Source organism: Gopherus evgoodei, unplaced genomic scaffold (genome assembly GCF_007399415.2).
Source record: "Gopherus evgoodei ecotype Sinaloan lineage unplaced genomic scaffold, rGopEvg1_v1.p scaffold_35_arrow_ctg1, whole genome shotgun sequence".
Taxonomy (NCBI): domain Eukaryota; kingdom Metazoa; phylum Chordata; order Testudines; family Testudinidae; genus Gopherus; species Gopherus evgoodei.
Window position 1 is genome coordinate 5,299,108 of NW_022060027.1, and position 22,380 is coordinate 5,321,487.

The following is a 22,380-nucleotide window of genomic DNA, read 5'->3' on the forward strand; positions in this document are numbered from 1 at the left end:
CCAGCTTTGAGGGGACACACTAATGCAAACCACCCTCATGCTGGGGAGAGGTAAACAGGGGTTTGGTGCCTTGGAGAGTCGGGGGGGCAGAAAGGGGGCTTCCGTATCCCCTGGTGGGGCATGGCTCAGAGTTGTCCCCCCGCCCCCAGCCAGTTCCCTCCCTGCCCCTCCCAGGCTGAATAAAGGGTGTGGTGCCGATACACCTGCTGTTTGCTCAGGGTGTCGTGGCTGTGAACTCTGCTCCAGGGTGGGGACCCCGTCCAAGGAGGCGTGAACCAGCCCTACCCCTGTGCAGGGGCGTGGTGGGGGGCTCCAGATTGAATAACACACACCCCAATCCCCCTAGGGAGCTGAGATCAGAATCCAGTCCTGACCCCATTGCAAATAGGAGTGACTCTGGATTGACCCCCAGATGTGCAGAACAGAATCCAGCCCTGACCCTATTGCAAACAGGAGTGACTCTGGATTGACCCTGGTGGAGCTGAGATCAGAATCTGACCCAACTGTAGTCAGTGATGACTCCAGATTGACGGGATGGCCTGGCAGCAGGGTGTTTCCTGCCCCTCCATCCACACACACGTGGGTGTCTTGGAGCCGGTCGGGCTGGTTTCTGGCTGGGTGGGGCCACAATGCCGGAGAGGGTTGGACTCACCTTTGCCAGGTGAGACGCCGGGTTCCCAGGGCTCCAGGGCCCTGCTCAGCCAGACGCTGCGGGCACCGGGTCGGACAGCCCCAGCCTAGCCTGGCACCATGGGCAGCATCAAACAGCGAGATCAGGTATGGGCCCACCTGCCCCGGGGCTAGGGCGGGCACCAGCCGGGGGGGGGCGGGGCAGGCAGCATGGGGCATCCAGACACCGAGCTTCCTGGGGGTAGGGTGCACCTGTGGGGGAAGGAGACAGCCCCCCTTCTCCAGGGTGGGGGAGGCTCTCAGGAGTTTGGGGGGTTCTGAGGGTCCCCTCTCCAGGGTGGGGGGCTCTGGAGGTTAGGGGAGCACTGGAGGTTGGGGGGCTTTGAGAGTTCCCTCTCTGGGTGTGGGGGGCCTCTGAGTGGCCCCTCTCTAGAGAGGCCCGGGGGGGCTCTGAGGATCCCCTCTCCAGGATTGGGGGGCTTTGGGGGCTCTGAGGGTCCCCTGCCCAAGATTGGGGGGTTCTGGGGATTGGGACTTGGAGGGTTCCCCTTTCTCAGACCCTGATCTGGCTCCTCCACCACCACCACCACCCGCACTCCAGGCCTGGATCCCCAAACGCTTCAAGAAGAAAACCTGCACGACCTACATTGAGGATCCACGGGACACGGGGTGAGTGGGGTCCCCCCCATCGGGGATGCCCTGAGGCTGCTCCCCCAGTGCCCAGGGATCCGCCAGCGGCCCCTCCCCCCCAACACCCCAGGTTATTATTGCCATGTGCAGGCCGAGGTGTCTCATCACAGGCAGCAGCCCCCCTGTGCCCCACAGTGACCCCTTCCTCCCCCCAGTGTCCCAGTGACCCTGTCCCTGTCCCCCAGCACCCCTGGTTCTCCCAGTGCCCCCCCAGCACTCCCATGACCCTGTCTCCTCCCCAGTGCCCCCCCTCAGTGCCAGTGTGGGAGCCCCCGGGCCGAGCACGTCTCTGTGGCCGTGGAAGACGCCTTCGGGACGGCCATCGTCAGCAAATGGGACTCAGACCAGCACACTACGGAGGGGCCCACGGACGCCTTCGGGGAGCTGGAGTTTGTGGGGGCTGGTGGCAAACCCAGCAAGGTGAGGGGCTGCGGGTCGGGAGTGAGGGGCACCGGTAGGGCTGGGGGGTGGGAGGGGCTGGCCGGGGGCTGCGGGTCAGGAGGGAGGGGCGCCGGTGGAGCTGGGGGGTGGGAGGGGCTGGCCGGGGGCTGCGGGTCAGGAGGGAGGGGCGCCACCTGACCTGTTCCTCACTTGCCCCCGGCCAGTTCATCCGCCTGTCGGACTCCTCGGACCCTGCGCTCGCCTACAACCTGGTGACCGAACACTGGAAAATCTCACCTCCCAACCTGGTGGTGTCAGTCGTCGGGGGTGACGGGGAGGCCCCTGTCCGGGCCTGGCTCCGAGACCTGCTGCGTAAGGGGCTGGTGAAGGCAGCACAAAGCACAGGTGGGCCCCCGTCCCTCTCCTGGGCTGAGCAGTGGTGGAAAGCTCTGGTGCAATGCACTCACATGTACAAACGCTGGCATGCTCTGTGCAAATGCCAGTGTGCTCCATGCAAACACTGCTGTGTGTGTGCAAATGCTGGTGCTTTCTATGCAAATGCCACTGTGCACCATTCAAACACTACCATACTCCGTGCAAATGCCAGTGCACTGCATGAAAATGCTGCCATGCTCCATGCAAACACCGGCGTGCTCCATGCAAATGCCGCCATGCTCTGTGCAAATGCCGGCGCGCTCTGTGCTCTCGCATGTGTGGGTGCAAAAGGACATGCCCTGGCCCACTTGAGGGGAAGCCCTGCCCCGTGCACATGCAAATGAGCTGGTGCCCAGACTGCACGCCCAGTGAGACCCTGCCACGCACACGCGCTGCCCTGTGTTGACACCCGTGCACAGATCCACTCTTGGCAGTCGAGTGCGACTTTGCACTCCCAGGTGTGGTCACACGCCCCCAGGCCTGAGGGATGGGTCAAGTCTGTGCCCATGTCCCATTCAGGCTCTGGGTGTGACACTAGGGGGAGGGGAGATGAAGGTACAGGGGGCTGAGGGGGCACTAGGAGGGGTGTGTTACATTCTCAGCCTGTGCCACGGTCCGTGCCCCCACAGGTGCGTGGATCATGACCGGGGGGCTGCAGGCCGGGATCGGGCAATACGTCGGGGAGGCCGTCCGGGACCACGGTACAGCCAGCACCAGCCCCTGCGCCCGCGTGGTAGCCATGGGCATTGCTCCCTGGGGCGTCATCGCCAACCGCGAGGCTCTCGTTAACCCCAAGGTACGGGCGGCTGGGGTGGGATCCTGGCGGCAGGGGAGGCGTCTCTCTGGAGGCAGCGCATGGGCCGCTGGGGGCTCTCCTGGAGGGGGTGGGGGGCACCAGTCTGGGTACCAGGGAGGGGTCTCTGGGGGGGCTGGGCTGGCGGTTGGGGGAGAGGATCAAGCTGGGGTGTCTCTCAGGGGGGTCCAGCCGGTCACCAGACCCCCCTCACCCGCTCTCCCCCTCTAGGGCTCGTTCCCTGCCCGCTACGCCCGGGTCCCCGCCACGAATGCCGCCCGCCCCCTGGACAGTAACCACTCGCTCTTCTTCCTGGTGGACGACGGCTCTCAGGGGCGCCCGGGGGGCGAGAGCCGCTTCCGTGCCCACCTGGAGAAACACATCGCCCAGCAGAGGGTGGGCGCCGGTGGTGAGAACCCCAGCCTGGTTACCCCCAGCCCGGTTACCTCATTTGCCCCCAACCTGGTTACCCTGTGCCCAGTTACCACAATCACACACCCCCAGCCTGGTTACCCCGGTCAAACACCCCTGGCCTGGTTATCCTGCCACACACTCGGCTTGGTTACCATGGTCACACACCCCTGGCTAGGTTACCCCCCAGCCAGGTTACCATGGTTACCCCCTGGCCTGGTTACCATGGTTACCCCATGTCATGAAATGTGGGGGAGTCAGGGCCCTGCACCCCCGCTTCCTGCCATTCACCGTGACTCTGAGCCAGCCGAAGGTTTATTAGCCGACAGGAACACAGCCCAAAACAGAGCCTGTGGGTACAACCAGGACCCCTCAGTCAGGTCCCTCTGGGGGAGGCAGGGAGCTTAGACCCCAGCCTTGGGGTTCCCTCCGTTCCCGCCCCGCCAGCTCCAAACTGAAACCCTCCCAGCCGCCTTCCCCAGCTGCCCCCCGGCTCCTCCTCCAGCCTTTGTCCAGATTCCCGGGCAGAGATGTCACCGGGCCCAACCCCCTTCCCGGCTCAGGTTACAGCCTCAGGTATCGCCCCTCAAGTGAAGTCACCCCCTGAGATCCCACCCCCCATGCAGACAGTCCCAGTACAACTCCTCCGCGACATCCCCAAGTCAATCCTGCCCACTCCCTGCTCCGTCACACCCCGCAGCCCAGTTACCACGGTCACACTCCCCCAGCCCGGTTACCCCAGTCTCACACCCCCAGCCCAGTTACCGTGGTGACACACTCCCAGCCCAGTTACCGTGGTGACACACACCCGGCCCGGTTATCATGGGCACACACACCCGGCCCAGTTACCAAGGGCACATACCCCCAGCCCGATTACCGCGGTCACACACCCCCAGCCCAGTTATCATGGGCACACACCCCACACACCCCCAGCCCGGTTACCATGGGCACACACACACGGCCCAGTTACTCCCCAGCCAGCTTACCCTGGTTACCCCCCAGCCTGGTTATCCCAGTTGCCCCTTGGCTCGGTTACCCCAGCTACCCTGCCCTGGTTACCACGGTTACCCTGGCCTGGTTACCCCAGTTGCCCCCAGCCCAATTACCTCCAGCACAGTTAGCCCAGTTACCCTGGCCTGGTTACCACAGTCACACCCCCGGCCAGGTTACCACGGTTACCCCTGTCCCGATTACCACAGTCACACACCCCCGGCCAGGTTACCACAATTATCCTCCAGCCTGGTTACCCTGTTTAGTCCCCCGCCACATCCCCCGCCTGGTTACCATGGTCACACACCCCTGGCCAGGTTACCCCCCAGCCAGCTTACCACGGTTATCCCCTGGCCTCGTTGCCACGGCCACATTCCCCGGTCTGGTTACCACAGTTACCCCCCAGCCCAGTTACACAGTTACCCCCCAGCCCCCTGGCCAGGTTATCCTGGTTACTCCCTGGCCAGGTTACCATGGTTACCCTCCCTCACCAGGGTTAGCATGATTTAACACACACACACACACACACACACACACACACACACACACACACACACACACACACACGGCGCCATGGCTACCACAGTTACACACACACCACAGCCATGGTTACCAGGGTTAGTCGCTTTTCCTGCGCCCTTAACCACATCTGCCCCCCACCCCCCGTTATTCTGCTTCCCCTTCCTCTCGCCCCCTAAGTGCTGAGTGCCCCCCGCCCCCAGGCTGCCCCTTCCCTCCCCCGGGCAAGATCCCCTGAGCTGGTCTTGGTCTCCTTCACCCAGAGAGAACCCCGGAGTCCTGGTCACAGGGGTGGGGAGAGAACCCAGATGTCCTGGTCCGGGGGCCGAGGGGTGGAGAGAGAACCCAGGTGTCCTGGTCCCGGGGCCGAGGGGTGGAGAGAGAACCCAGGTGTCCTGGTCCTGGGGCCGAGGGGTGGAGAGAGAACCCAGGTGTCCTGGTCTGGGGGCCAAGGGGTGGAGAGAGAACCCAGGTGTCCTGGTCCGGGGGCCGAGGGGTGGAGAGAGAACCCAGGTGCCCTGGTCCCGGGGCCGAGGGGTGGAGAGAGAACCCAGGTGTCCTGGTCCTGGGGCCGAGGGGTGGAGAGAGAACCCAGGTGTCCTGGTCTGGGGGCCAAGGGGTGGAGAGAGAACCCAGGTGTCCTGGTCCCAGGGCCAAGGGGTGGAGAGAGAACCCAGGTGTCCTGGTCCCGGGGCCGAGGGGTGGAGAGAGAACCCAGGTGTCCTGGCCCCAGGGCTGAGCAGTGGGAGAGGACCCAGGCGTCCTGGCCCCGGGCCCGGCGCTCCACTCACTAGACTAGCCTGTGCTGACACACTAGCTTTTGGCTATTCCCTGGGGCTGCATCGTCACCCCCTCTCCGCTGCCCCCCCCGGCACTGACACCCCCCTGCTCCGTCTTTCAGGAACTGGCAGCATCGAGATCCCCGTGCTGGTCATGGTCATCGGGGGTGACGCCTCCATGGTCACGGTAAGGGGGGGGTGACTGCAGGAGGGGCTGAGGTCCGGGGGAGGGGATGGGCATGGGGGGATGGAGGGGGGAGGAGGGGGATGAGGGTCAGGGTGTGGGAGAGGGACATGCGGAGATGTTGATAGCTGTGGAGGGGGAAGAAGACACCCTGCCCCTTCACTGACCCCCCCATCCCCCCTCCAGCGTGTACGGGAGGCCGCCGAGGCGAACATCCCCTGCCTGCTGGTGGGGGGTTCAGGGGGGGCGGCCGACTGCCTGGCCCAGATCCTGCAGGACGCACAGACGGACCAGGCAAGCCGGGTGCTGATCCAGGAGAAGCTGCAGGGACGCTTCCCGCTCCCTGACGTGCCAGACCTGGCCGAGCAGGTACCACAGCCCCCACGGGGACCCAGGCGCCCAGGGGGTTGGAGCTCAAGGCATTGACCCCTCAGTCGCCCCGCAAGGGGACCCAGGCATTCAGGATGGAACGGAGCCTGGTGCTGTTGGGTTGCAAGGGGGTCACAGAGTGCCAGATCTGCCCCCGCAGGTGGAGCAGATCCTGGTGCTGCGGGGAGGGGGGTGCAGGGGTTCAGGGGGCACGGGGTGCCAGACCTGCCCCCGCAGGTGGAACGGATCCTGGTGCTGCGGGGGGGGGTGCAGGGGGGTCTTGGGGTGCCAGACCTGCCCGCCGAGGTGGAGCAGATCCTGGTGCTGCGGGGAGGGGGGTGCAGGGGTTCAGGGGGCACGGGGTGCCAGACCTGCCCCCGCAGGTGGAACGGATCCTGGTGCTGCGGGGGGGGGGGTGCAGGGGGGTCTTGGGGTGCCAGACCTGCCCGCCGAGGTGGAGCAGATCCTGCTGCTGCGGGGAGGGGGGTGCAGGGGTTCAGGGGGCATGGGGTGCCAGACCTGCCCCCGCAGGTGGAACGGATCCTGGTGCTGCGGGGGGGGTGCAGGGGGGTCTTGGGGTGCCAGACCTGCCCGCCGAGGTGGAGCAGATCCTGGTGCTGCGGGGAGAGGGGTGCAGGGGTTTGGGGGGTCACGAGGTGCCGGACCTGTCCCCCCAGGTGGAGCGGATTCTGGAGCTGCGGGACCTGGTCAGTGTCTATTTGGACGAGGACAGGCTGGAGGAGTTTGAGACAGTGCTGCTCAAAGCCCTGGTCAGAGGTGAGACTCCCACAGTCCCCCATGGAGCCCCCCCCATGCTCTTCCCCCTTGGGATCTCTCCACCCTCCCCTGCTGCCAGCCTCCTGCCCCTCGTTTCCCCCCGGATCCCCACTGAGCCCTGTGTGAACCCATTCAATCCGCATTGACACAACCTGTCTTTGGGCTGAGCCCTCCCCACTGCCCCCAGGCTGCCACGGTGTGGAAACTGAGTCACACAGCTACCCCAGCCACCCCCCACCTCCAGGTCCCCTAGCTGCCAGGGTGGGGAAACCAAGTCACACAGCTACCACAGCCACCCCCCACCTCCTGCCTCTCCACAGGCGATCACCTGACTGGTGAGGCCACCCAGTACCTGGATGAGCTGCGTCTGGCTGTGGCCTGGAACCGCGTGGACATCGCCAGCTCCAAGCTCTTCTGTGGAGACATCCAGTGGGAGGTGGGGGGTGCAGGGAGGGGACCTTGCAGGAGGAGCTGGGAGTCCCAGAGGGGCAGCGGGAGGGGGATCCCAAAGGGAGATCTGGGAGGACCCTGGGGGAGGGGGATCCCAGAGAGAGCAGCTGAGGGGCCCGGAAGGAGAAGGAGTTGGGGACCCCCGGGGGAGGAGCTGGGGAGCCCCGGGGAGCAGGGGGATGGGGGATCCCATGGGAGGAGCTGAGAGAGCAGGGGGAGGGGGACCCCGGAGGGAGGAGTTGAGGGGGGGACCCAGGAGGAGCAGGGGGGATCCTGGGGGAGGAGGGACCCCTATGGGGAGCTGAGAGGGGAGGCAGGGACGACACTCGGGGGGGTCGAGGGTGTTTGGGGGCTCCGGGGGAGGCTGGTGCTCACAGGGCAGGTACTAACCTGGGTTCTGCCCCCGCTCACGCTGTAGCCCTCCCAGCTGGAAGACCCCATGCGGGACGCACTGCTGGGGGACCGCCCGGCCCTGGTGCGTCTGTTCGTGGAAAATGGGCTGGATCTGGATGAGTTCCTGACCTGGGGGCGCCTGTCAGAGCTGTACCGGGGCGTCCCCGAGGCCTCGCTGCTGCACCAGCTGCTGGAGCGGCGCCAGGGGGGGGCCGAGCCCCCCCACTACCAGCCTGTGGAGCGCCCCCCCGGCTGCCCCCTGACCCAGGTGGCCCGTCTGCTCCGTGAACTGCTGGGCGATGTCTGTGCCCCCTTCTACTCCAGGCTGCGCCCCCCGGACTCCAAGGGGACTGGGGTATGTGGGGGCCAAGGGGGGCAGAGATATGGGAAGAGGGGAGCACAGGGGGTCCTGAGATACATGGCCAAGCATATGGGAGGAGGGGATGCATGGGAGGCCAGGGTGGCTGGCCGGGGGGGCACAAGGGGGTAGGGAAGTGGGAGGAGGGGCTGTACAGGGGGCCTGGGGTATGTGGGGGGCTGGCCAGGGACTTGGGAGGAGGGGGACAGAGGGACATAGAAGGCCAGGGACCCAAGGGGGCTGAGGTATGATGGAGGTGTCCTGGAGTCACAGGGCGACACTCGGGAACTGCTCCCTACAAAGCCAGCCAGGACTCGGGGGGGCCCCCTCTCTGTGAGCAGACTGGCCCCCAGCAGGAAGCTCACACGGCTTCACCTTCCTGGGGGGGCATTCAGCATCCCCCTCCCCCTGTGCGCCTCCCGCAGCAAGTGCGCCCGGAGGGGGCCTGGGGGAGCCAGAGGGTCCTGCCCCCCCACTCTGCAGTCAGACGTGACTCTCCACCGGCCGGTAACATGGAAGGTTTATTAGCCAACAGGGTCACAGCGTAGGGCAGAGCTCGTTAGCACAGAAATCAGGGACTGTCAGCCAAGTCCAGCTTGGGAATCCAGTCCCCCACCCCCCCGACACCCCCGTTGCCCCTCCTTCTTCCCTTTGTCTCACTTCCTGGGCACAGAGTCACCTGGCCACACACCCCTCCTGGCTCTCAGGTCACACAGCTGCACCCAGCTGGGCAGCCTCACCTCCCTGAGGGCCTCAGCAAAATCACCCCCCCAATTCCCACCAGCTGAGTATTGGTGCAGCACACGGGGAAACTGAGGCACACACAGTTAGTGTGGGACAGTAAGACTCACCTGCAACATAACAAGACGAATAAAACCCCATTTCCTCACGGGGGGGGGGGGGCTGGGTACGTGGATGCAGTGAGATGGGGGGCACAATGGGGCTTGGATATGGGGGGGGAACCATAACGGGCAGGAGGCTGGGATGGGACCCTGAGGGTTCCAGGGGGAGGTGGGGGAAGATGAGGGGCTGGCAGCAGGGGTCTCCCCATCCACATGGCTCTGACCCTCCCCCTTTCCTCCCCCCTCCAGAAGAAGGCTCCCCTGCTGGATGGGGACACCCCCTATCGCGGCCAGCGCACCCGAAACCCCTGGACTGACCTCTTCATCTGGGCCTTGCTGCTCAACCGGGGCGAGATGGCCACGTACTGCTGGGAGATGGTGAGGAAGGCCTTGGGGGGGAGACTCCTGGGGTGCGGGGAGCTGAGGGGAGACCCCAGCGGGTGCGGGGGTGAGGGGGAGACCCCTGGGGGAACAGGGTGGGGGAGCACTAGCGGGGGCATGGATCCGGGGGTCTCCAGGGGGGATCTCTCTCTAACTGCCTCCCTGCAGGCCCCGGATGCGGTGGGGGGGGCGCTGGTGGGGGCGCGGATCCTGCGGGAACTCTCTCACCAAGAGTCAGACGCGCAGGAGGCCGCAGACATGAAGAAGCTGGCCATGAAGTTCGAGACCCTGGCCATCGGTGAGTGGGGAAGAGACGGGAGACAGGGCGGGATGGGGGTGCAGGGGGCGGTACAGGGGGATGGGGGTGCAGAGAGCGGTACTGGGGGTGCAAGAAGCAGTACAGGGGTGCAGGGAGTGGCATGGGGGATGGGGGTGCAGGGGGTGGTACAGGGGATGGGGGTGCAGGGCGCAGTCCTGGGGACTCGGGGGATGGGGGTGCAGAGGGCGGTACTGGGGGTGCAGGGGGCAGTATGGGGGGATGGAGGTGAAGGGGGCGGTACTGGGGGTGCAGGAAGCAGTACAGGGGTGCAGGGAGTGGCATGGGGGATGGGGGTGCAGGGGGTGGTACAGGGGATGGGGGTGCAGGGCGCAGTACTGGGACTCGGGGGATGGGGGTGCAGGGGGCGGTACTGGGGGTGCAGGGGGCAGTATGGGGGGATGGAGGTGAAGGGGGTGGTACTGGGGGTACAGGAAGCAGTACAGGGGTGCAGGGAGTGTCACGGGGGATGGGGATGCAGGGGGCAGTACAATGGCACAAGAGGATGGGGTGGAAGGGGCAGTACGGGGGTGGTACGGGAGATGGGAGTGCAGGGCCGGTATTGGGGGTGCAGGAAGCAGTACAGGGGTGCAGGGAGTGGCATGGGGGATGGGGGTGCAGAGGGTGGTACAGGGGGTGGGGGTGCAGGGCGCAGTACTGGGGACTCGGGGGATGGGGGTGCAGGGGGCGGTACTGGGGGTGCAGGGGGCAGTATGGGGGGATGGGGTGCAGGGGGCGGTACTAGGGGTGCAGGAAGCAGTACAGGGGTGCAGGGAGTGGCATGGGGGACGGGGGGGGAACGGGTGGCATGGGGGATGGGGGTGCAGAGGGTGGTACAGGGGGTGGGGGTGCAGGGCGCAGTACTGGGGACTCGGGGGATGGGGGTGCAGGGGGTGGTACTGGGGGTGCAGGGGGCAGTATGGGGGGATGGAGGTGAAGGGGGCGGTACTGGGGGTGCAGGAAGCAGTACAGGGGTGCAGGGAGTGGCATGGGGGATGGGGGTGCAGGGGGTGGTACAGGGGATGGGGGTGCAGGGCGCAGTACTGGGGACTCGGGGGATGGGGGTGCAGGGGGCGGTACTGGGGGTGCAGGGGGCAGTATGGGGGAATGGAGGTGAAGGGGGTGGTACTGGGGGTGCAGGAAGCAGTACAGGGGTGCAGGGAGTGTCACGGGGGATGGGGATGCAGGGGGCAGTACAATGGCACAAGAGGATGGGGTGAAAGGGGCAGTACGGGGGTGGTACGGGAGATGGGAGTGCAGGGCCGGTATTGGGGGTGCAGGGGTCAGTATGGGGGGATGGAGGTGAAGGGGGCGGTACTGGGGGTGCAGGGGTCAGTATGGCGGATGGGGGTGCAGAGGGCGGTACTGGGGGTGCAGGGGGCAGTATGGGGGGATGGAGGTGAAGGGGGCGGTACTGGGGGTGCAGGAAGCAGTACAGAGGTGCAGGGAGTGGCATGGGGGATGGGGGTGCAGGGGGTGGTACAGGGGATGGGGGTGCAGGGCGCAGTACTGGGACTCGGGGGATGGGGTGCAGGGGGCGGTACTGGGGGTGCAGGGGGCAGTATGGGGGGATGGAGGTGAAGGGGGTGGTACTGGGGGTGCAGGAAGCAGTACAGGGGTGCAGGGAGCGTCACGGGGGACGGGGGTGCAGGGGGCAGTACAATGGCACAAGAGGATGGGGTGAAAGGGGCAGTACGGGGGTGGTACGGGAGATGGGAGTGCAGGGCCGGTACTGGGGGTGCAGGGGGCAGCCAGGGGGGCTGTAAGGTCCCAAGGGCAATGGCGTTAACCCCCCCGTCCCCGCCCCCCAGGCGTGTTTGGCGAGTGCTATGGGAACAGTGAGTCTCGGGCCTCCCAGCTCCTTGTGCGTCGCTCCCGCCTCTGGGGCGGCGCCACCTGCCTGCAGCTCGCCTGGCTGGCCGAGGCCCGGTGCTTCTTTGCCCACGACGGGGTGCAGGTACGGGGCAGTGCGGGGGGCGAGTGCGGGGAGGTGAGCGCAAAGGGACAGGGAAGAATTGGAGGGGAAACCTGGGGGGGGGTGAGAAGTGACCCCTCCCAGCACTAACACCCCCCCCCCCGGCCCGCAGGCGCTGCTGACTCAGAACTGGTGGGGTGAGATGGAAAGGTCCACGCCCGTCTGGAAACTTCTCCTCACCTTCTTCTGCCCTCCCCTCATCTTCACCCACCTCATCACCTTCAGGTGGGTGCTGGGGGGCCCTGGGGAGGGGATCAGCTGTGTAAGGGGGCACTGCTGGGGGGAAGCTCGCAGCACTGGGGACCCAAACTCAGTTTCCCTCTCTCTCCACCCCCACCCCCTAGGGCGATGGAGGAGGCTCAGGAGCAGGAGAAGCCCGACACCCTGGAGCTGGAGAACCTGAACGCTGACGGGAAATGCCCCATGGAGGAGATCCTGATGGGGTAAGGGGGGCAGCCTGTGAGGGGGAGGGCAGCATGCCCTATACATTGGATCCCATGGTGCTAAGGGGTCCTGAACCTGCCCCCTCCCAGATCAGAGCCCTCTGCAAGGTCAGCCCCCCTCCATGCTGTCCCCCAGATCCGAATCCCTCCCCTAAATCTGTTCCACACACACACCCCATGTGCCCCCTTGTGCTAACATCGATTCCCCCATCAGCCCCTAATCTGTCTCCTGCACCCCCCTGGCTGTGCCCCCCCACTGAGATCTAATCCCTCCCCTCTGCAAACCAGAGCCCTCATGGCAGTAACCCCCCATGCTGAGATCTGAGCCCCCCACAAGCCAGAGCCCTCCCCCCCACGGCCAAACCCCGCCTGTTGGGTTCCCCCTGGGACGCCACTTGGAACTGGGCTCCCTCTCCCCCTGCGCTGCTGTGACAGGCTGCAGACCCACTCCTGGTCCCACGCTTCCACCAGCACACACAGGGCGGGCGGGACACACCCAGCTGCAGCTACACACACAGGGCGGGCGGGACACACCCAGCTGCAGCTACACACACAGGCTCTGCTCAGGCTGTCCCGGAGTCACGGGGCGATGCTCTGGGACTGCTCCCCACAAAGCCAGGCAGGACTTGGGGGAGCCCCGTCTCTGTGAGCAGACTGGCCCCGGGCAAGAAGCTCATGCGGCTTCCACCTTCCTGGGGGGGCATCCAGCATCCCCGTCCCCCCGTGCGCCTCCCGCAGCGAGTGCGCCCGAGGGGGGGTCTGGGGGAGCCAGAGGGTCCTGCGCCCCAACTCCGCAGTCAGACGTGACTCTCAGCCGGCCGGTAACAGGAACAGCCCAAAACAGAGCTTGTGGGTACAGAGACCAGGACCCCTCAGTCTGGTCCGTCTTGGGAGGTGGGTCCATTTCCCCAGCCAGCTCCAAACAGACACACACCCCAGCCCCTCCTCTGGCCTTTGTCTCTCTCCCAGGCCAGGAGGCCACTTGATCTCTTTGTTCTCCAGCCCGTTCAGTTGGCACCTTGCGGGGGGCGGGGGCCCAGGCCATCAGGAGACAAGAGACAGGGCGTCGGCCATTCCCCTGCCCTCTCGGGCTCTGCACCAATCACACCCCCTTATCCCCTCACCTAGATACTTGAAAACTGCATAGGGGAAACTGAGGCACCCAGCCAGTATTCAGAGAAAACATTACGAACATTCCCACGTCGTCACAACAGGGTGGCATTAGACCCTCTGGGAGACAACACCCTTTCAGATACCTGAAAACTGCTGATCCATCTTCTCTTTTCCAACCAACCAAACCCAGTTCTTTCAGCCTCCGCAGGTCATGTTCTCTCCACCGTTAATCACTCTTGTCCCTTCTCTGGACCCTCTCCAATATCTCCACATCTTGAAATGCGCTGCCCAGAACCGGGCCCAATACTCCAGCTGAGGCCTGACCAGCGCAGAGCCGAGCGGAAGAATGACTTCTCGGGTCTTGCTCACAACACACCTGTTAATGCCTCCCAGAATCACGTTGGCTTTTTTTTTTTTTTTTTTTGCAACAGCATCACATTCTTGACTCATATTTAGCTTGTGGTCCCCTATAACCACTCGATCCCCTTCTGCCCTCCTCCTGCCTAGGCAGTCTCTTCCCATTCTGTGTGTGACACTGATTGTTCCTTCCTAAGTGGAGCACTTTGCACTTATCTTTGTTAAACTTTATCCTGGTTACCTCAGACCATGTCTTGTCTCCCCCAAACTCAGTGACACCTGTTCTCTAGCCCGGAGCGACTCCGCCAGCGTAACACAGGAGGGTTATTGAGCTTTGAACCCAGCACAGGAAACTCTCCAGCCTCAGACCTGGCCCCCCTCAGCCCAGCACGTTCCAGTCCCCCTGCAGCCAGGGGGGCTCTGCCTGCCTGCCCCCGTCCAGCCCTGAGCCCCCTGCTTCCCTGCTGGGCCTCCGAGATCCCCGGCCCCAAGCCCCCTCTGTCCATTGTCTTCTCTCCAGGGAAACGGTCTCTTGGGCCTCCTCTCCTCTCCCGTCCTCTGGCCCCTCTGGCTGGACCCGGCTGGTCAGGTCACCGGGGTCCTGTCCCCCCAGCCCATTGTCCTCCCTCTGGCCAGAACCGGCTGCGACTCCTGAGCTGGGTCTCCGGGTCACCAGTCACTGGGGGTCTCCATCCTCCAGGCCATCAGCCGGGGTCCCGAGTTCCCTCTCTGATCCTCTGTACCCACAAACTCCCTCTCCCCTCCCCTCGTTAAACCCGTAACTGACTCCCACCCGCTCGGCATGGAACCCACTGGAAAACCAAGGAAAAAGGAAGAAAAGTCCCCACTTTGTCACAACCTCACAAGACGGACCTGGCGCAAAACACATCCTCATTCCATGGCCGTGGTGAATATTGGGGTGCCAGGGTGTCACCCTCCCCATGCCGAGATCTGACCCTGCTCCCCGCAGGTCGGCATCCTCGCTGAGCTCCCCGCCGCGGCCGGGCCAGGTCTGGCTCTGGCGCTGGCGCCGGTTCTGGGGGGCGCCGGTGACGGCCTTCCTGGGCAACGTGGTGATGTACCTGCTCTTCCTGCTGCTCTTCTCCTACGTGCTGCTGCTGGACTTCGCGCCCCCCCCGCCCGACGGCCCCAGCGCCTCTGAGGCCCTGCTGTACATCTGGGTCTTCACCCTGCTGTGTGAGGAACTGCGCCAGGGCTGCTTCACCGGACACCAGCCGCTGGCCCAGCGCGTCCGCGCCTACCTGCAGGACCCCTGGAACGAGTTCGACCTGACCGCCCTGGGGCTCTTCCTGCTGGGGGCTGTCTGCCGGTGAGACCCCCGAGCGCCTGGGCATGGCCCCCAGCCTCCCTTCTCCCCATGCCTGGGCATGGTGCCCCCAGCCCCTGGCACCTCCAGCCTCCCGTCCCTCCGTCCGCCCTGCCTGGCCATGGTCCCCAGCCGCCTGTCCCCCCATGCCTGGGCACAGCCCCCAGCCGCCCGTCCCCCCCATGCCTGGGCATGGTGCCCCCAGCCCCTGGCACCTCAAGCCTCCCGTCCCTCCGTCCGCCCTGCCTGGGCACAGCCCCCAGCCGCCTGTCCCCACATGCCTGGGCACAGCCCCCAGCCGCCCGTCCCCCCCATGCCTGGGCATGGTGCCCCCAGCCCCTGGCACCTCCAGCTTCCTGTCCCTCCGTCCGCCCTGCCTGGCCATGGTCCCCAGCCGCCCGTCCCCCCCATGCCTGGGCAGAGCCCCCAGCCGCCCGTCCCCCCCATGCCTGGGCATGGCCCCCAGCCTCCCTTCCCCCCATGCCTGGGCATGGTGCCCCTGGCACCTCCAGCTTCCTGTCCCTCTGTCCGCCCTGCCTGGCCATGGTCCCCAGCCGCCTGTCCCCCCATGCCTGGGCACAGCCCCCAGCCGCCCGTCTCCCCCATGCCTGGGCATGGTGCCCCCAGCCCCTGGCACCTCCAGCCTTCCGTCCCTCCGTCCGCCCTGCCTGGCCATGGTCCCCAGCCGCCTGTCCCCCCATGCCTGGGCACAGCCCCCAGCCGCCCGTCCCCCCCATGCCTGGGCATGGTGCCCCCAGCCCCTGGCACCTCCAGCCTCCCGTCCCTCCGTCCACCTTGCCTGGCCATGGTCCCCAGCCGCCTGTCCCCCCATGCCTGGGCACAGCCCCCAGCCGCCCGTCCCCCCCATGCCTGGGCATGGTGCCCCCAGCCCCTGGCACCCACAGCCTCCTGTCCCCTCATCCCCCCATACCCCTGCCTGGGCAGTGTGCCCCCAGCCCCTGGTGGCTGCAGCCTCCCGTCTCTCTGTCCCCCCATTCCCCCATGCCTGGACACGGCCCCCAGCCACCCGTCCCTCCGTCCCCTTGTACCTCTGTCTGGGCAGTGTGCCCCCAGCCCCTGGCACCTGCAGCCTCCTGTTCCCTTGTCCCCCCATACTCCTGCCTGGGCAGTGTGCCCCCAGCCCCTGGCGGCCACAGCCTCCCATCCCTCCGTCCCCCCAGCCCCTGGTGCCGGCAGCCTCTTGTCTCCTCATCCCCCCTGCCTGGGCACGGTGCTCCCTACCCTCCCTGCCTGGGTACTGCAGCCACAGCCTCCCATCCCCCCATGCCCTCTGCCCGGGCACGGTGCCTCCAGACCCCCCAGCCTCCTATCTACCCATCTCCCCGCCCAAGCATGGTGCCCACAGCCTCCCATCCCCCATCCGCACTGCCTGGGCATGGTGCCCCCAGCCCCTGGCACCCGCAGCCTCCCATCCCCCCATCCGCCCTGCCTAGGCTCGGTGCCCCCAGCCCCTGGCACCTCCCATATCCACATCCCCCTGCCCGGGCATGGTGCTGCAGCAGCCCCCCCATTGCCCCCACCCACCAGCAATGGCTCTGTGCCCCCCCAGCACAGAGTCACACCTCACAGCCCCAGCTGTGAGTGGGGAACAGATTGGGGACCCCCTGACCCATCCCTCCCTCAGCCCAGAATCACCCCCCGACTGAGCTGAGGTCCCTGGCTGGGTTGGGGGAGGGGACGGGGGCAGCTCTCTGCTGTGCTGGGGGCTTGGACCCCCCCTCATCCCACTCCTCCCCCCCCAGGATGTTCCCCAGGAGCTACGCGTCAGGGCGCACCGTGCTCTGCCTGGATTTCATGGTCTTTACCCTGCGACTCATCCACATCTTCGCCGTCAACAAGCAGCTGGGTCCCAAAATGATCATTGTGGGCAAGATGGTGGGTGAGCAGGGGTCTGGGGGGGAGGGAGGGATGGAAAAGGGGGGGCTGGGTGGGGTTTGGGGGGATTCTCGTGTTGAGGGAGGCAGGGGAGGGCTCTGACCGGGAGGGAGATGTGGGGGGTTGGGGGGGTCCCATCCCAGGGACTCATGCTCCCCCCCCTCAACAGATGAAGGACGTCTTCCTCTTCCTCTTCTTCCTGGCCGTCTGGCTGGTGGCCTACGGGGTGACGACCGAGGGGCTGCTGCACCCCAGTGACCAGCGCCTGGCCTGGATCTTCCGCCGCGTCTTCTACCGGCCCTACCTGCAGATCTTCGGCCAGATCCCGCTCAACGAGATCGATGGTGCGGGGCGCGGCTCCCCCCTGGCCCCGGGGTGGGGACTGGCTGGCTCAGAGGGGCAGGGAATGGGGCAGGGGCCTGTCCCCTCTATGGGGCGCGGCTCCCCCCTGGCCCTGGGACAGGGACTGGCTGGCTCAGGGGGGCAGGGAATGGGGCAGGGGCCTGTCCCCTCTATGGGCTGGCCCTGGGGCAAGGACTGTCTGGCTCGGGGGGGCAGGGAATGAGGTGCGGGGCCTGTTGCCTCTATGGGGCGTGGCTCGCTCCGGCCCTGGGGCAAGGACTGTCTGGCTCGGAGGGGCAGGGAATGGGGGGTGGGGCTTTTCCCCTCTAGGGGGCACCGGCTCCGATCTGGCCCCATGGCAGGGGACGGGCTGGCTCACAGACACATACCTCTCCCCCCCCCCCCCACAGCGGCGCTGATCGCGGCGTCGAACTGCACGGACGACCCGGTGGCGATCCTGATGGAGGAGGCCGAGCCCTGCACGAACACCTACGCCAACTGGCTGGTGCTTGTCCTCCTCGTCATCTTCCTCCTCGTCGCCAACATCCTGCTCCTTAACCTGCTCATCGCCATGTTCAGGTACCGCCTGGCGGGGCCCCGTGGTGGGCAGTGAGCTGCTGAGCGTGCAAGGGGCAGGATGCATTGGGGTACGTGGACCGTGCATTAAGATACGTGCAAGGGGTCAGGTGTATGAGTGCGTGTGGCGAGCATGGGAAGCGCTGGGCACTAGTGCAAGGAGAATGACTGACTAGTGAGTTGATGTGCCTGCGCATTAGAACAGGTGGATATTTGATGAGTGTGCAAGGCCCCAGTGCACTAGCACCTGATGAGGGTGAGCTTGAGTGTGCAAGGCTTCAGTGCATGCAAAGGGTGCGCTGATAAGTGTGCACGGCCCTGGTGCACTAGAGTGTGTAGAGGGTGTGCTGATGAGTGTGAGAGGCTCCAGTGCACTTGCGTGTGCAGAGGATGAGCTGATGAGCATGCAAGGGCCTGGTGGGGGTGGGGGCAGGTTCGTGTCCTTTGCCCCCCGCCCGTCTGATAGCCCCCTCCCATCCCCCCACAGTTACACCTTTGCCAAGGTGCAGGGCAACAGCGACACCTACTGGAAGTCGCAGCGTTACAGCCTGATCCTGGAGTATCACAACCGGCCGGCGCTGGCCCCCCCCTTCATCATCATCAGCCACCTGCGCCAGCTGCTGCTCCACCGGGCCCGGGGGGGCTCTGCCAAGAGCCGCCACTTCGGTGAGTGACGGGGGGGCAGGACCAGGGGCAGGGACAAGGGTTGGGGGGGCAGACCTGGGGGTCGCGCCTTGCAGGGGTCGGGGAGGGGTTAGAGTAGTAGAGCAGGGGGTAGGGAGCAGGGCAGGGGGGGCAGGAAGCAGGGCCGGGGGGGCAGATCTGGGGGTCGCGCCTTGCAGGGGTCGGGGAGGGGTTAGAGTAGTAGAGCAGGGGGTGAGGAGCAGGGCAGGGGGGGCAGGAAGCAGGGCCGGGGGGGCAGATCTGGGGGTCGCTCCTTGCAGGGGAGGGGCTGGACCAGGGGCAGTGCTCTGTGGGGCAGGGAGAAGGGCTTGGGGGGAGGGGTCAGGCTGGGGGGCAGATCTGGGGGTCGCACCTTGCAGAAGTCAGGGAGGGGTCAGAGCAGTAGTGTGAGGGGTGGGGAGCAGGAAGCAGGGCCGGGGGGTCACCAAGTTGATATGGGGCTGGACTTGGCCGCCGCACCTCGGGCCTGCTGGCCCCTGTCTGCTTTTCACGTGTCTGCCTTCCCACCCGCGCCCTCGGCCCCGGACGCCTGGGTCCCCAGCTCGGGACCTGTCCCCGGAGCAGGACACCCAGCTGCTCACTTGGGAGGCCGTGCAGAAGGAGAATCACCTGCTGGCCCTGGGCCGCCAGAAACGGGACAGCAACACAGAGCGGCTCCGGCGGACGTCTCAGAAGTGAGGGGGGGCCTGGAGAAGAGGGGTGTATGGGGATGCAGGGGGGAGGGGCAGGGTGAGCATGGGGGGTCGGGGTGCATTGAGCAACTGGGGTGCGTGGGGTCGGGGGTCCAGGGAGGGAGCGGTGAGTCTGGGGGGGGCAGGGTGAGCAGGGAGGGGTGGGGACGCAGGGAGGGGGAGCAATGGAGCTGGGGGGTCACCTGGGGATCCTGGGATGAATCAAGGGGGCCCCCAAGTGACCCCGTCTCCTTCCCCCCTCAGGGTCGACCAGGCCTTGAAGCAATTGGCCGAGATGCGGGAGCAGGAGCGACGGCTGAAGACCCTGGAGACCCAGGTACAGGCGGGGGGGACGAAGGACAGGAGGTGGGGGGACACATGGGGTACGAAGATGGGGCTATCTTGAGGGGATGGCAGAGGCAGGGTGGGGGGATCAGGAGGGATTGTGGGGGGTGGCAGAGGGGGTCTGAGGGGTCTGGGGGCGTCAGCTGAAGCATGGGGGGTCCTGGGCAAAATGGCAGAGGTGGGGGGGTCAGGAGAGGTCATGTTGGGGGGTCAGGAGGGGCAATGGGGAGTGGCAGAGGGGGTCTGAGGGGTCCAGAGGAAGGGGGGGATGGCTGAGGTGGGGGGGACCCTGGGGGGAGGGGCTGCGGGGTCCTCAGCGCCTGCCCCGCTCCCCCCCAGATGGAGAAGTTCACCAGCGCCCTCTGCTGGATGATGGACACCCTGGCTCAGAGCGACCTGGGGAAGAACCGCCCTGCCCCCCCCACGCTCAAAAAGGGTAAGTGACCCCCCCAATTCACTCCCCTGCCCTTGTATCCCCCCAGTGCCCCCTGCTCCCCGGCACTAATCACCCCCCATTGCTCTGGGCTCCCCTTCATAGGGTGCCCCCTCCGTCCCCCCTGCACTGCCCCACCCTCCCCATGGGAACCCCCTTCCCTTGACCCCCAATCACCCCCTGCCTCCCCCCAATGGTCCCTATGGGGCCCCTCCCCCGATGCTGGAGCGTGCCCCCCCAGCTGTCCTGCCCCCGCAAGGAGTTCCCGGATTCCACCCCTCCCCCAAGAAACAAGCCACAGCCCACTAGGGAGGTGGGGCAATGGAGTTAATTTACCACCACCCCCCGCACTGGGGCTGGCTGGTGACGGTGGGGCGCTGCGCCCCCCCCCCCCCCAGCTTGCCCTGGTATTGCAGCTCCCTGTCCTGAATCTGTCTGTCGCCCCCAGACTGACCCTCCCCAACTCCAGCGAGAGAGGATGTCGCTGCGGAGAATCAACACCCAGCTGTGAACCCAGGTGTCCGGGCACCACAGCCTGTCCTGGGGGGCTGGAGTCTATAACACCCACCGCTGCAAACCCAGGGATCGGAGCATCATGGACTCCCCCCCTCCACCCCGCTGTGAACCCAGGGATCGGGGCACCATGGATTCCCCCCCCCTCCACCCTGCTGTGAACCCAGGGGTCGGGGCACCATAGCCTGTCCTGGGGGGCTGGAGTCTACAACACCCACTGCTGTGAACCCAGGGATCGGGGCACCATGGACTCCCCCCCTCCACCCCGCTGTGAATCCAGGGGTCGGGGCACTATGGACTGCCCCACACACCCCACTGCGAACCCAGGCATCTGGGCACCATGGACTCCCCCCCCCCCCCCCCCGCTGTGAACCCAGGGATCAGGGGACTACGGACTCCCCCCGACACTCTGCTGTGAACCCAGGCATCCGGGCACCATGGACTCCTCCCCACACTCCGCTGTGAACCCAGGCATCCGGGCACCATGGACTTCCCCACACTCCGCTGTGAACCCAGGGGTCAGGGCACCATGGACTCCCCCCTCCCCACCCCACTGCGAACCCAGGGATCAGGGCACCATGGACTCCCCGACACACCCTGCTGCGAACCCAGGCATCCGGGCACCATGGACTGTCCTGTGGGACTAGAGTTCAGGAGCCTCCTGCTGTGAATCCAGGTGTCCGGATGCCACAGACTCGGGGGGGGGGGGCAGGGGACAGATTTGCTCTTAGTTAATTTGTTATATTAATTATTGTTATTGTCTGAAATAAAAACAGATCATTGTGGAAAGTGCGAACAGGGGCAGGGTAGGGGGAAAGGGGGGCAGGGAGGGAAGGGAGGTGGATGTGGGGAACGGGCCAGCTCAGGTTGAGTGGGTGGGGTATCAGGGGCATTGCAGGGGGGATACTTGGGGATCCCCCCTCCACATCTAGGGTTCCATGCCCCTCCCCCCCACACAGCAGAGGGACTAAGGAGGAATGTCCCATCCCTGTCCCCCCCCCACACCCCTCCCCGCCACCACAGGGCCAGGAACCCAGGAGTCAAATATGCATGGATGGGGGGGGAATCCTCTCCAGAACTGACTCCCCATCCCCCCAGATTTCCTGTCTGCCCCTTTCCCCACAACAGGCACCCCTAGACCTGTTCCCCAAATCAACACTCCCAAAGCTGCCCCCTAAACTGGGGGGGGGGGTGTGCATCAGCGTTTCTGTTGCCTGAGCTCATCCCCACAACTCTCTGGGGGCTCCCTCCTGACCCCCCTCTATCCCAGGGACTCCCTGGAACCTCCTTAATCCCTCCCTCGTGCCAGGGACCAGGTGTGCCCCCGATGCCAGGTTCCTCCATCCCCCCATGCCTGGGGCTCTGCGTCCCCCATCCCAGGTGCCCCCATTCTCTCCCCATGGGGTGATGGGCAGAGCTGCAGTGCTGGGGGAGGGGTTAATGCGCTAACACGGGGTGACGCTGTAGCTGGGGTGGCCAAACGCTGGGGCTGGGGCGCCAGGTGTCTCCCCTCTGCACCCCACTGGCTCTGCCCCTCGTCCCCCCTCAAACTCCGCAGCCTCCTGCCCTCGCTGCTGGGTCCGTCCCCTGGACATGGCGGCCCAAAGGGATCTTACGGGTGGGGAAAAGCTGGGGGGGGGCGTGTGGGACACCACCCATACTGCACCCCATGCCCTGGCACCTCAAGATGCACCCCCCAAAAAAACAGCTCACCCGAATCAGCCCCCTGAACAGCAGCCCCCCAAACCTGTAACCAAAAGTTGCACCCCCAGAGCCAAACCTCCTTCAAAGTGCTTCCCCCAAGCCTGCACCCCGAAATGTGCCCCCCTGAACCCTGCAACTCTACCGCCCCCCCACCCTCCGTGGGCCCCGGGCCCCTTTCGGGGGCGGGTCACGTGGGGTGGATGGGGAAGCTCCGCCCCCGTCGGAGGAGCCCCGCCCCCTCCCCGGCCTAGGAACCAAAGTTCCCCGGAACCTGCGGCGCGAGGCGGCAGTGGCGGTTGCTCC

The 22,380-nt window shown here is 66.0% G+C and overlaps 1 protein-coding gene across 1 annotated transcript; it reads left to right on the forward strand.

Moving 5' to 3' along the window:
* Positions 1 to 696: 696 nt before the first annotated feature.
* On the forward strand, positions 697 to 21,067 carry TRPM4 (transient receptor potential cation channel subfamily M member 4). Its single transcript, XM_030545185.1, has 25 exons — positions 697 to 777; positions 1,232 to 1,299; positions 1,563 to 1,740; positions 1,926 to 2,106; positions 2,766 to 2,932; positions 3,161 to 3,338; positions 5,751 to 5,815; positions 5,999 to 6,181; positions 6,859 to 6,958; positions 7,279 to 7,394; positions 7,827 to 8,156; positions 9,251 to 9,379; positions 9,551 to 9,680; positions 11,510 to 11,655; positions 11,786 to 11,898; positions 12,018 to 12,116; positions 14,557 to 14,916; positions 16,677 to 16,809; positions 16,979 to 17,153; positions 17,562 to 17,730; positions 18,215 to 18,393; positions 18,953 to 19,085; positions 19,347 to 19,419; positions 19,767 to 19,863; positions 20,309 to 21,067. The coding sequence occupies exons 1-25, from the start codon at positions 751 to 753 to the stop codon at positions 20,311 to 20,313; spliced, it is 3,534 nt and encodes a 1,177-aa protein (XP_030401045.1). The 5' UTR covers positions 697 to 750; the 3' UTR covers positions 20,314 to 21,067.
* The last annotated feature ends 1,313 nt before the right edge of the window (positions 21,068 to 22,380 follow it).

Coding starts and splice junctions, on each gene's coding strand:
- TRPM4 (XM_030545185.1), top strand. CDS start 751: ATGGGCAGCATCAAACAGCGAGATCAG. Junction 2,107..2,765: donor GAAGGCAGCACAAAGCACAG/GTGGGCCCCCGT, acceptor GTGCCCCCACAG/GTGCGTGGATCATGACCGGG. Junction 16,810..16,978: donor TGATCATTGTGGGCAAGATG/GTGGGTGAGCAG, acceptor CCCCCTCAACAG/ATGAAGGACGTCTTCCTCTT.